The 14262-nt window shown below is 37.9% G+C and overlaps 1 protein-coding gene across 3 annotated transcripts in view; it reads right to left on the minus strand.

Annotated features, from left to right (window-relative positions):
* USP9X (ubiquitin specific peptidase 9 X-linked) overlaps positions 1–14262 on the minus strand; it is a 96649-nt gene that overhangs the window by 20884 nt on the left and 61503 nt on the right. The window contains exons 23-30 of one of the 3 annotated variants that reach the window (XM_068179728.1): positions 13944–14222; positions 10545–10670; positions 8434–8559; positions 5615–5781; positions 2316–2424; positions 1555–1701; positions 1260–1406; positions 251–458 (exon numbers count right to left, since the gene is read on the minus strand). In XM_068179728.1, the coding sequence (XP_068035829.1) occupies positions 251–458; positions 1260–1406; positions 1555–1701; positions 2316–2424; positions 5615–5781; positions 8434–8559; positions 10545–10670; positions 13944–14222 (1309 nt within the window). Of the gene's footprint in view, positions 1–235; positions 459–1259; positions 1407–1554; positions 1702–2315; positions 2425–5614; positions 5782–8433; positions 8560–10544; positions 10671–13943; positions 14223–14262 lie in introns of all 3 variants that reach the window. The other 2 variants (XM_068179727.1, XM_068179729.1) reach the window with 2 other exon arrangements.

Consider the following 14262-nt stretch of genomic DNA (forward strand, 5'->3'; position numbering starts at 1 on the left):
GTTGTGACTGGGGCTGGAATCTGGATGTGACCATGGAATGCAAGTCAGTATATTTACTGCATAAAGAAAAACAAAGGCTACACTGGCAAACTGATTTTGCAACATTAAAAGCAACCACAAACAAACCATGAACAAAAAAACCTCAGCATTTGGTTCAGTGGATAATATAAACAAAATCTATACATGATATATACATTAAAGAGTAGAAAATAGATAATTAAAAAGTATTACATACTAGTGATTGCTGTACCTATGTAATACATTTCAGTCAATGTGTCTACTATCTGTTTGAGATTTCGCACACATCCAACTGCAAGTGCAACGAGGAGCTCAAAGCCAGCATTAATAGTAGCTGGTGAACTACAGACTGGTATGGCCTGCTCAGCAGGCAATTCTCCATTTCTCATGTATTGTAGATAAACATTGGATGCTGGAAAGATGAAATCATCTATCAACTCCTGAAAAAAAAAGACAATAAATCACCTGTTACCATGGAAATTATTTTATAAGAGAGTAAGGGTTATTACATAAATGAATGTCTGAGAACCAGAGGGGTACTTAAAAAAAAACAAACCAAGAGTAAAAATTGAGACCAATAGCATAATGAGCTTTTAAATTTAGAACAGAAGAACTCCACTCTAAAGTGGCTCTCTGCAAACCCACCTCCCCAGTGTAAGTTAAAAATAAATCTGTACTGTTCTTCATTGGTAAAACATTTCTTTTGCAAAACCAATATTATCTACAAAGCTCTTTATCAATTAGTGCTGAAAAACCAACACTCCTGCTCTACAATATCAGAGGTACAAAGAAAACATGTCTGATTAAAGAGATGCTCAGATGTGATACATTTGTTCAAACCTGGCCTAAGCATTAATAGCACTAATTAAGAACATGTGCAGGAAAGCCATTACAGAGATAACTAAAGTAAGCAGTCCTCTACAGGACTCTCATGTATCTAGCTCACTATCTTTGTGTGATGTTTGTCAAGTACTAGAATACAGTAAGAATGAGAATGTTAAAAACACTTTATTAATGAAACATACAATTTTAAAAATTATTTTTAAAGAAAACATTGATCTCCAATCAAAAGCATTTTTATGGATACAGCCCACAAGATGTCAAGCTTCTTTTTACTTATTTATAGATAAAAATAAACAACTAAAAACCCCAAAAATCCACCACTCAAAAAACCTCAAAAAAACCTAAACCCTCACAAAGACAAAGAAATCCCCTCCAGAGGTCAAAAAACTTGAACTTACTTTAATGAGATTAGCACCTCCTTTTTCACACCCAATATGGTATTTCTTCTCAGGTGTCTGGAATGCTAACAACTCTTTTGTTACTCCAAGGTGACCCTCTAAGATAGTTTCTTCGACACCTGTTTCTCCTGTTCTTTTTACTTCATCCTGCCATTTAAGAGGAAGTTAGGATACTCCAAACAGCAAACATTAAGATCAGAACTGCAGTATACAAGAAAGTTTACAGTTTTGCAGCAAAAACCTAATTATCAGGAATAAACTGATAATTATCAGTTAATTAGATCCTGAAACTTACCCTGATTCTCTTAAGCCAGTCAATTTCATTATTGAGAAGAACTTCAGCATTGGGTACATTAATATTACTGTTGTAAGCATAGTTAAGAAGATGTCTTAAGAGGGTGAAGTAGTCTCCAGAATGCTTAGCTCTCTCTCTTGCAGTGCTCTGTGCAAACCAAAAGCAATGAATTCATACATGCTTCTACTTACAGTGCAACACCAACATAATTCCCCTGAATCTCACAGTAAACATAAAAGAAACCAAGTGTAAGGTAATTTTTAACCTTTCAGAAGATTAAAATTGTATTTAGCTGCTAATGAATGACTTCTCAACTATTTTAATAGCAATTTCTATACCTCAATGGGAAAAAGAAAACCAAATCAAAACTTTTGATCAAATGTTCAAGAAAGCCATGAGCATGGGGAGCTGAAAAGCCCTAGCAGGACCAGTAGGAGAAGGCACTAACTGTAGGTATCTCTTAACTTGCTAACGATTTTTACTTAAAGGTTAGCAATCACCAAAGATCAAATGCAGATATCAAAGCCTATTGTTCATGTTCTTATCAGAAAATGCAAAAGAGTCCCTTTTCCCCTGATCTAGCTCAAATGGAAATCATCTCTGCTGCTTGTTAGAAGCAGGTGAGAAGCAATCTGTAGTTCAGAAGCAATCCATATTGTAGTGACTGTTATTAATACCAATTTGTCTTTTCTTGCAGGTATTTTGTCCTATTACTTTTTACATACACTCCCATACTGAATACTTTATCTCTGAAAACTTACCCCTAGAACAGTAAACAGCAGGGTAATGAAGAAAAGGAGAGGTCTCTGTCCCATGCAACACCTGGTAGCCATTAAAAAGAATTGCTCCTGTGCCATCTGACGAACGGTTCTGGAAGTAATTTAATGGAAACATTAAATTCAATCTCCCTATCCAAACAGGACATTAATTAAATTTGTGTTTATCTGCTTAATGCCATTTTCTAAAACTGAACATAACATAGGAAACAGGAATAGTTTAATTATTCCCTACCCAAAATATTATTTCTCCTTGCAGTGAAATTTCAGATGCATGAATTATATTACAAAACCTGTTCCACAAATCAAATATTCAAAGGTAAAAGAAAAAGAAACTCAGAAATACTTCACCACCACACCTTTGCAACTGACAGTAAATATTGCATAACACAACAATTTGCAATCCTAAGTAATTTTTTTTCCTAATCAAGCACCAGTTGTACCTGGTAAGACAAACGAGAACTATTCCAGTATAACTGCTTTTATGTGCCACTGCAGCAGTTTGCTGAGAACCTCTGAAGTGATCAAAATTTATCATTAGTAAGATGTGAGAGATGATGACCCTCCTGAAAATTCAAGTGACTATAATTAAAGGAATTTTTCCACCTTAGAACCTTATCTAATCACTAGAGCAATGCAGGAATGGATAAGCTTCAGTAAGAAAAAAAAAAAAGTTGTATGATTAATTGTCTGAGCAGTAAAAACTGCCTTGTAAAAACTGTTAGGAACAACACTTTTTGTGTGGGAAGAGACTACAAATGAATGCTGAATGAATGATTTTATGAAAGTATCTCAACATACGAAAAACTGAGTTTTGCAGTGTCTGTCTGTTTTGTGCCCATGGTGTCAGGGTGGAAAGCACACCAAAGAATCCTATTCCCTTCAGAGCTTTTTCATGTGTGGTTAACTGTGATTTCAAAGCCATGTAAAGATGACCTTGAGGTCAGAGCAAAGATGCACCTGGCTGAGCACCCATCTCTGCTACCATGCACAAAGCGAAGTACACAAGAACGAGGAATCACACAGTGACACTTCTCCAGAATGATTCTCTCAGCTTCTAACAATCTGTGGTTCAAGAAGACTACCAAGAGCAGTACTGCATAGCCCTCACTGGACAAGTTCATGAAAGAACCCCTCAAATCATTTCCAAACTGAAGGTTTGCACTGCTTAAATGTTTTGCTCAAGAAGGACTTATACAAAGAAACACAGATCTCCAGTTGCTGTCCCTTTGCTACTTCTGATTTTAAGGGTCTCTGTAGTATTCTCCTCCCACCATTCATCTCTCCTCCAGTATGAAGTGCCTCCAGCTATTCAGCTGTTCCTCAGATGGAAGTCATTGCAGAGCTTTGATCTCCCTTGTCACCCTTCCCTGATCTTTGCAAGTTCTCCTACTCTGCTCTGAGTTGCAGCAGACTGTGGGGTGGGGCTGGTCTGTTTTGTTCTTAACAGTAACTGACATTTTATGGGGCCTGATTGTTGAGCCCATGTTCTTGTAGAACCTCTCACAGAAAGTTATTTTAAGACACAATCCTTCAACTGCTTGGGATACATCACACAGACACTCCTCAGCTCTGTGCACTTGAAGGCAGAATGAAATAGACAAAGGTGATATTTTCCTCCAGTGAGAAATGTGACCGTTGTGACATGCCTCACACTGTTATGTTTCTGAGTATGCAGTCTTTGAACACAAGTATTACATTTCTGTGAAGCCGTAACCATCTTAGAGCTCTTAAGGAATCATGAGAGGGATGCAGCTGCCTGAGCACAGGCAGCTCCTGCTGTTTTAGACACATGATGACAGCACAGACCTGGCACACAGGACATGGGCTCCACAATGAACTCACACTCAGCAGGAGGAACAGCTGCAAGTCAAGTACCTCCCTTAAGGCTGGCAACCTGAATCCTGCCTTGAGAGCTCCAGGACACAGTTAATAGAAGAAAGTCTCTTCAGTGGGTGTAAGTGCCATTGCTTTACACCAGCACAAAGAATTTTAATGTATTTAGGCCACATACATGTGGCCACCAAACACTCTGCAGAGATCAGCAGAATACTTCTGGGTTCCAGGATTATTTAGGACTAACTGTTCAGCTATCTCCTCTTAACTAAGCCAGTCTTGCATTCAGAGGACACCTCTACAAAATCAATTACCTTGTAGGAGAAGAACTACTCTAGCATTTAGTATTAAACATTTTGCATTCTGTTTCTCAGTTTAGAGGTAGCATGGTTATGATCTGAGGAAACAGAAGTCCCAGTCAAACTCTGAAAAACAAACAAACCATCTGATCTTTTCTAGGAAGATCCTATTTGTGAGATCTGAACTTGGTCATCTTCTTTGTCTTTTATGGTGCACATGTATATTTTTGCTCACGTTGTTCTCTGAAACTCATAGGAGATTAGAGAACAATAGTTGTGGAAGGATATTCTGAGTTCTGTCTGGTATTTGCTAAACTTTCTCTGCACTGCAAACACTGATTTGTTTCCCCATTAATTCAGAACAGGAACTTTTCAGCAGCTTAGTTCAACTTCACCATCTTAATTTACAAAGCAGTCTTCTGTTTCCACTCATGCTAATGCTATTTTATCGTGTAACAATGAACAGCTGCACCATTCTAAGCGAGATTATCATGTTTATCACAAGTTTTATAGGCATATGAGAGAAGTGGTAGCTTCTTGTACTGACAGTATGAACTATTTTTCCATATAATGAGTGATACATGCAAGCTTCAGTGAAACTGAAAATTCAACACCCTACACCACAGGCTGCAAACTAATAAATCTTGTGGTATTTCTGGTAACCCTCCAGTTTCACCAATGTTTGCAAAAAGTTAACTGTAAAGAGATGCTCTGATGATACTTGATTCTTTCATTAAGGCAAATATTCCTAAACACAAGACCTTTCAACCTGTTTATCTAGGAGTCAAAAACCCCAAAACACAAATTCTGACCCCATTTATCTGAGAGCACCATAATCTGACTCCCTTTAAAACATACTGATAAACTTAAGACACTACTAATTTCAGATGTCTGTCATTTCTCAAAGAAAACTTAGACTATTCATGAAACAACAGTATCTTAAAAATTTAAAATTAACTCTTTAGTAACAGATCAAAGCACTGGCAACCAAGTTTAATAAAATATTAACAACTTTCCACCTGGATGGTTTCTGAAAATACCCTATTGGGGTGTTCACATCACAATTTCAGATGGGCTGAAGCCACTGCTCTGCATTTAGGCTTTATATTCATTTTGAATTGTAAAATAATAGATGTGACCAAAACTTACTTGCTGTGACAGTGCAATAGTAAATCAATAATAAATGTCTGCCACGCCTTCTCTTTACTGAGTGCATCCAGTGCTGTTGGAATCAAAGCAAAGCACAGGGTCATCACCTCCAGTGCTTCACAGCAAACTTGTTCATCTTCCATGTCTGGTTCATTTCCTGCATTTGTCTGTGAAAACAAACAAGAGTGTACAATGTGGGTACAGAAAACAATCCCAAGAAACCCAACTGGCTCCAAGGTATATCACTGAACACAAACACAAACCACAGCTTTTTATACTGAGTGATTATCAGTGCCAAGTATTTTATGCACTCAGATCTGAGCCAAAGTACTATGTGGGATGATTTAAGCTTCCAGAATTGTGCTTCTCACAGGAGGATTCCAAGCACGAACTTATGGAGACAGAAGTTAAATAGGACAACTGCAGGCACAGTTACATCAGTTAGTACTGTTGGGAGTTTTTCTTGGTTTGCATCTGGGGTTTTGTTTGGGATGTTTTTTTGTTTTGTTTTTCTTTACTGCTCAAAAAATGGCATTTAAAATTTGGAAAACTCTACTACTTAAACAGAGAAAGGCTATAGTGCTGTATAATTAATTCATCAATCCAGTTTTACAAGGCTTTGACACAAGTTTTTTGACCAAAAGCTTTTTAATATTGCTAGAATTTATTAATCACTTTGCTATTTTTCAGAAACATGAAAGAGCTGTTCAAGTTTTAAACATAGCTGCTGTCATGATTTTTGACACAGAAAATAATAATATTACTGCTAACTGGTGCAGAGGTTACTTCTTAAACTAAACACTTGATTTAACTGAGTTTATTTTGGTACATTTTTTCAAAATAAATCCTTTGAGAACAATGGCAAACCCTCTCCTCCATCTAGAAGTAATTATGTTCAAGAAGTTCCAAAGAAACTGAATGTGAGCCGGACTCAATTTATCATTTATAAAGTATGAGTGCAGGTTAGCCACATTAACTAGAGGCATCAAATATTTGTTTTATATGGGGAAAGGTATCAAGATTATTTAGGCAGAAAGAAGGGATTACAATGCAGAGGAGAGAACTAATTGTGAACAGGCCAAAATATGCCTCACTCTGGCAACAAACACAATTTTGTCTATGCACAATAACTAAAACATCAAAGGCAGTCACTGCACTGCAGCAGGAGGATGTGGCAGCTCTGACACAAGATCAGAAAGCAAACACAGAATGCCTTCAGCAAGTCCAGAACCGCACCTGCTCTGCGGTGAAGCCCTGGTTAGAAGGGAAAGTTCTTTCTGCACAGCTGCAGGGACCCAGCAGAAAGGCAAAGTGCATTTTACATGCAGTCAATACCTCTCTGCACTTGGGCACCCAGAGCTGGGGAGTCTGTACATTGTTATATTCGATCTTTACAAAGCCATCATAAAAATTGCTTCCTGTAATCTATAACCAGATAAAGTTCTCTTAAACTGTGTCTTTCCTTCCATGATATTCTTCTATTTCTAGGATACTTTCCTCTCTTTTAATGTTACATTAACAAAGGGTACTTTATTTCCCCTTCTTATTACTTCTACAATTTCTTCCTCTTTTGAATTTCCAATTTTTCCCTTCAATTTTTATTTCCATTTTGCATAGTAGAAACCAAATGCAGCTGCCATTTATTACAGAAGTCCATATAAGTGCCAATAAGAAAAAAAAGAAAAATAACAAAAATTAAAATCCCACAAAATCATGTGAAGGATGATCAATAATGCACAGCTTAGATTTCACCTCTTTTAAAATTTCTATTACCTCAAAGTATTTTTATAGAACTTAAATGTAGAATTTTTACCCAGAAAAATGTTAAAAAAGCACATTTAGGTCTGTTTTCTTTTAGGTATACTTTCTCTAGTGCATTACTGCTCTTAAAACATCCCATGCATAGATGTAAGAGCTTAGCTTCACATGCCTGGACTGTCACATGAACTAAATCATGTTTTATATAGAAGGATTACCTAAAAAAACCCCAAACCCCAATTTATTTCATGAAGAAGTCACAGCAACAGAAGCAGATGCCATTATAACCCTATGAAAGCTAATGGAGAGGTGCTGCATTTTGCTGAAGTAAATATCCTTCTTTCAATTGATCATTTGAACACAACAGGAAGTACACCAAGAATTAAGCTCCCTACATATTCCTTTTCCTTTCACTCTCAGGCAAGCATTGATGAGTACTAAACCTGATTTTACAAGACAAAAATAGGAAATGCTTTTTTAATATCACTGTCCAAATCCAGATTGTTATCTCCTGTAAGCAACATTACTTAAACACAAGATGTGTGATAACCTACTGATACAGAACTCCCAACTCGTGTAAACCACATGTGAAACTATGAATAAAAGAAGAAAAGCCACACAGAATTAGCAATTAAATCTTTTTCCCCAATGCTTCTCACATCCCTTAGCTCTTCTTTCTCATTTTAGACCGCACATATGCTTTGAATCACTTCTGCAGAACAGACCTTTTAAGTTTGAGGACTAGACAAATTAGCCTTGCAGGAAATGCTTATTCCTTATTTAGATGCAGAATCTAACTGGGCTGAAAATATGTTACAGCCGTTACAGAACTGGTGCGTTTTTCGGCTGACACCAGATTCAAGTTACAATTCACCAGTTAATGAGGAAAGGAATTTGGAATATAAAATTAAGCTGTGTTATGACAATGACATGCTAGACTCTGATATACATCACTGTATCCACCTAAATACAGGTCCCACTGTAAACCTCACCAGGTCAATGTTCCCTTTTGTACAGAAACAAACAGTACTACAGAAAAGTAGCAGTCCAGGAAGTCTTACCTTTTCATAGATTTTACTAATTTCCTCATTCGAGCTGAAAACCAGCTGAACTGATCCACAACCTGATGCCCAAACAATTTTTTGTACTGCCCTGATAACACAGATGTCAGGGATGTATTTTGAAGCCTGGAAAAAAAAGAGAAATTAACTAAAGCAACAATAAAATACAGCTGCAAGTAACACTGCAATGGATTCTAAATTCCCACAAATGTTTTTCACAGAAAATTTAAGATTTAAAATGTTAAAATAAAGATTATTTTTCTTTAAATACAAATCACGTGATGTATCTTGAAGAGTATTTATACTTAATTTATGTAAAATTTAAATTTTTTAAAGTAGGATGTAGGCAACTCGGGTTCTAAGATTTAGTAGAAACTACCAATTTCAATGCTGAAACCTTCTTTATTTAGGAAAAAAACCCAAGAAACCACCAAGCATTCATCTGGAAGGCAGCCCCTTAAGCAATGCAAAAAGTTGAACTTATTTCAGGGTTTCTCCCCATGCTAGCTGATAGCCAGCTTGAACACATTGATGCTATCAAGTATGATCATTCTATAAAGGGATTGCTTCATGTTCAAGACACAGAGGGTTGAACATGAATAAGAACACAGCTCGTGTATTAAATGAATGCAGAGTCAATCTTCAGTACTTTGGGCATGGTCTGAGTTAACATCCAGTAGTTTCCACTGTTATACACACATTACAAAACATACTCCAATTGCTATTATTTATGGTTCACATCAACTTTCAAAAAAACGACCAAACTTATCTGAAGTCTGTATTCAAAACAGAATTGTCCAAAAAATAGGTAATCTCTAAAAGCAGAAGGCAGACAGATGGATTTCAAGTTTCATTTTTCTAATGCTAAGACAATAAAAAAGGGAACTCTTAAGAAGCTGAGCTAGTTAGGTGTCTGCATCAGGAAACCTGAACAATGTGCATTCTTGTACTGATATGGACATTAACCATATTTCCAAGAAAATATGTTATTTTATATTTTTCACAAGCAAAGCAACCTTACAGCAACAGTGCCACAAGAAAAACAACAGAGTTTTTTTTAAAAACACTGAAGTTTCAAAGACTTTAAGTATCAACATTTTTAAGAAAGGTGAATTATTCCTCTCTGTGCTTCTGGCCTATGGAAATTGTCAGATTTTTTTTTTAATTGTGAGATCCGTTGACCATCAAAACATGAAAAGGCAAAAAAAAACCTTTTAAAGACAAACTACAATACATATGAAATTTAGATCTACAGCAGTATTCATAATTTCAGAAAATTACAGACAAATCTTCCACAGCAATACTGTTAAACACATTCAGATTCTGTTTGCTTTGATGTGCTTGGTGAAAGAAAAATAGTTTATTTATTTATTAGCAGGCCTCTAGGAAATACAAAGGCAGAACTGAAAAACCTTTCCTCACACCTCAGCTCAAAAGATATTTCTTCTATAGAAGAAATTTGATTAAATCAGAGTTGAATTGGCTGATTTTACACCTATGGATGCAAAACCACCACCGACAGAAGGCAGATGGCTCAGTCTTGCAGTGCAGCATGTTGTGCTTTCTTTAGACACTGCCCTTTGTTCTCAAAGGATAGCGAACTTGTCAACACCAAGAAGGAGAATACAGTAATATCTTCTATCCAGGTATCTCAGAAACGTTTTGGAGATGGTTTTGCAGATATGCTGTACAGAAACACAGTACTTATGGCTTCCACCCTGGAAACCAAGGGATCCAGATGCACGTGGAAGAGGAAGGTAAAGCAGTCATGATTTTAGCTCCTGCTGAACTTAGCTGAATTCACTGACATGTTCTCTAACAAGACTCCTGATTCCAGATCCAAATGGGCTTTGGCTACACCATACACATAAGACCACAATGTTTGCAAAGCACATGGTTTAGCCTTACTGAGGTTTTCATTTGAGTCATTAAAGCATCTTCAATATATAAAGATACACTGGCAATGATTTGAAATTTTTCTCTTTTATATGACCATTACCAAAAACATTTTAAAAGGAAAATCTGCGTCTTACAAAGCAATAAATTTAAGGTTTAAGAAAATAGAAAAGATGCTATAAGGAAAAAGGTGATACAGAAAGGAATTCACCAACCTCATCAGATATTTGCTGTGCAAGACGTATTGCTACATTTCTCAGCATGCATTCTGAAGTTGGATTAGGAATGTTTTGTAGGGCATTTTGTAGCACCACTGCCTGGTCATGCGTAGCCTGGTTTATCTGGAAGAAAGTATTTCTCATACTTACTTTTACATGGGAAAAAAAAGCAGAAAGATATGAAGATCTAAAGTTACTTGGAAAGGTTTGGTAGAAGTAGATAAAGACCTTGGAAGGAAAACTACTTAGTGCAAAGGCCAACATAAATAAATCTCCTTATTTTTTAACAGATACCATCACACCTGAAGACACTATGCTGCAGTGAACAATCACAGAGTACAAGTAGTCAAAAGGAAAGGCACTTGCTCAAAACTTACTAGGTTTGGGAGCTTGTTTATTGATCAGATTACTGATCAGATTACTTCAAGCTAACAGAATTATTTCTGTTACAATGCCTCCTTCCCTTTCAGTAGATGTGGGAAAGAAAGGATTTGGTCAAACTCTGGATTAGATAAGAGTGTCCAGACAGAATACAGCTGCAGCTTTTATTATACTGAAGTACATTTTAAACATTTAAGTTACTCTTGAAGAATTCTCTTCTAAATTATCCCTCCTGTTTTTTATAATATTTTCAAAACAGAAACAGCAAGACAAGTTGGGTTTTTTTTTTTTGGTTTTTTTTTTTTTTTTTTTGTATTAGTTTGAGCATAGATCACTCTCTCCTTAGTCTGCCAGAGCTCCATAGTTTTTACAAAACCTGAAATGGTTCTTTCCTTCTCACAGAAAAACAAAAGACGGTGTGCTGTGGTTACAAATTAAAACAGAATAGTTTCTTCATTTTCCTGTACCAGTTCATTCAAAAAGCCCAAATCTCAAATGCTGCTCAAAAAGCCATTCATTCAAAAAGCCCAAATATCAAATGCTGCTCAAAAGACACACTGTAAGGCTGCTGTGTGAGGTCTGGTGTTGGTCACGTCCCTTGTTTTGTCAGCTTCACTAAGACACTTGATTTAGGGAGCAAAGTTACAGAGCCTCCACTGAAGACTAACAGAGCTTCCGCAGCCAATCAGCTATTGGATGCTATTGGAAGTGATCAACAGCAATATACATGGGATAAATCAGTTCTGTGCACCAGAACACTGTATTTAACATTATTAATTCAACCTTCTATGAAAACAAGGAAGAAAGTAACAATTTTAAAGGTACTAGTGACAGCAGCAGACCAATAACTGAAAAACTACAGACACTTAACCTTGGTTGCCTCCTTCTCTTAAATACTGATGGAAAGCCAAGATAGGAAGTTATGCTTTGGTACTTATGCTTTATGTAAGAGAAATGAGAAGTTTTAACAAATCCCACCTGCATCCCAGGGGAATAAAAAATACTGAAGTCCTTCAAAGAGGATGATGGTGACAGCAAGAGTAACAGTGTTTTTCCAACAAATCAGTTATTATTAAATCAGATGTTTGCAACTCTAAATAGTGAAAGTAAGCAACTGCAGAAAAATGTTACTATCTCCTAAGAAGTCAGCCTAAGTCTGTTTCAAACAATACTTCAAGACTCAAGTGATGCAATGTATGTTCCAAACTGCCCTTTAAATAACTGGTGTAAGAAAACAGGGCTGTAAAATTTATTCATTTTAAACAGATGAAAGACAGGGTGGCAAACATGTCTGCCTTAATATATTCCTATTATACTCTAACATGAGACATAAAAAGGGATCTTCACTTCTTTGTAATCATTAAGAGTTTTGATTTACTTGAAAAATAATTAATTATATATCTTCCAACAGATGCAGCTAACCAGAACAGGTACTTATGTTTGAGATTTAAAGGGAATGTACTTCTCCAATTCTGAGATGGATCTCAGTATCTTGGAATTAAGTGCTCTGAAGTGGGGCTATGTGTGTATTCTTGAGGACAGGCTGATAGATCAATAAACTATTTGGGATGGAAGCTCACAAATGGGGAATTCACATTTATCATGGAATATGCTAAGTTGGAAGGGCCTCACAAGGATCATCAAGTCCAACTCCTGGCCCAGCACAGAACCATCCTCAGGAGTCACACCATGAGCCTGACAGCATTGTCCAAACACTTTTTCTTGAGCTCTCAAACACTTCTTGAGCTCTGTCAGGCTGCTGCTGTGACCACTGCCCTGGGGAGACTGTTCCAGTGCCCAACCACCCTCTGGGGGAAGAACCTTTTCCTAACATCCAACCTAAACCTGCCCTGACACAACTTCAGGCCATTCCCTCGAGATGTGTCATTGTCACCACAGAGCAGAGATCAGTGACTGCCCTCCCTCTTCCCCTCATGAGGAAGTTGTAACAGCAGTGAGGTCTCAGTCTCCTCTTCTCCAGGCTGAACAGACCAAGTGCCCTCAGCTGCTCCTCACACGGCTTCCCCTCAAGGCCCTTCACACCATGCCTGTGGCCCTCCTTTGGAATGCTCTCCAAGAGCTTTGCATCTTTCTTATATGATGGTGCCCAAAACTGCCCCCAGCACTCGAGGTGAGGCTGCCCCAGCCCAGAGCAGAGCAGGACAATCCCCTCCCTTGCCCAGCTGGTGATGCTGGCTGGGGCTGATGTCCCTCAGGACAAGGATGTCCCTCCTGGCTGCCAGGGCACTGCTGGCTCATGCTGAAATGGGCATCAAGCAAGACACCCAGGTCCCTTTCTGTGTCACTGTTTTCCAGCATCTCGTTCCTCAGTGTGTCCATACATCCAGGGTTGGCCATCCCAGGTGCAGAATCTGGCACTAGCCCTTGTTGAACTCCACATGGTTGGTGATTGCCCACTCCTCTAATTTGTTGAGACCTCTCTGCAAGGCCTCCCTGCCCTCCAGGGAATCAACGGCTCCTCTCAGTTTTGTATTATCTGCAAATTTCCTTGGTATCCCTTCCAGTCCTGCATCCAGGTCATTTATGAAGATGTTGAAGAGCACAGGGCTGAGGATGGAGCCCTGCAGAACCCCACCTGTGACAGGTCACCACTCTGTCACTATTCACTACAACCCTTTGTGCCCAACCTGTGAGCCAGCTGCTCACACATCACATGATGTGTTTATCCTGCTGTGTGCTGGACTTTTTGTCCAGAAGGATGAATAGAGTAAAAAATTAGAAGTTACCTGCACTGTCAATCATGCAAACCATTGAAAATCATACACAGAGCAAGTGCATCTCACACCTAACTTTTTACAGTCACTAAGAAATAGGATTTGTTTAGTAAGTTGGTCTCTTTTTTAGAATTGCAAAACATTATCCAAAAATACCGTGAGTTCTTGATGTGCAACACACTCAAGGAACAGACTGTCAATGGAAAGCAAGGAGATGCTGCTGCACACATTATAAAACACAGAGCACAATGCTATCTGCAGCAAGGAAGATTTATATTACCGGTGAAATTGTACTTGTGCCTTCCACAACTGGCTGACAAGCTTCTGCCACAGCTCGAACGTGGCCATATCCAATTGCTGTTAGCAATAATTTGGCTATTTTTAGAGCATTAAGGTAGGCACCCCTTCGAGTTTCCATATCTGCATTTGGCAGGAAGTTATTTCTGGTCAGCATGCTCAGCACAAGAGGCAAACCACCACTTTTCAGGAAGTTGTACTGGAAGTCACTGGCATCTTCTCCCAGAGGTGCACTGGCAGGCATTAACAAGGCATAAACTACCTGCAGAAGAAAATACAGAGTTAACTAATGGAAGTTAGTA

This window comes from Anomalospiza imberbis, chromosome 2, assembly GCF_031753505.1.
Source record: "Anomalospiza imberbis isolate Cuckoo-Finch-1a 21T00152 chromosome 2, ASM3175350v1, whole genome shotgun sequence".
In the NCBI taxonomy this organism is placed as follows: Eukaryota; Metazoa; Chordata; class Aves; order Passeriformes; family Viduidae; genus Anomalospiza; species Anomalospiza imberbis.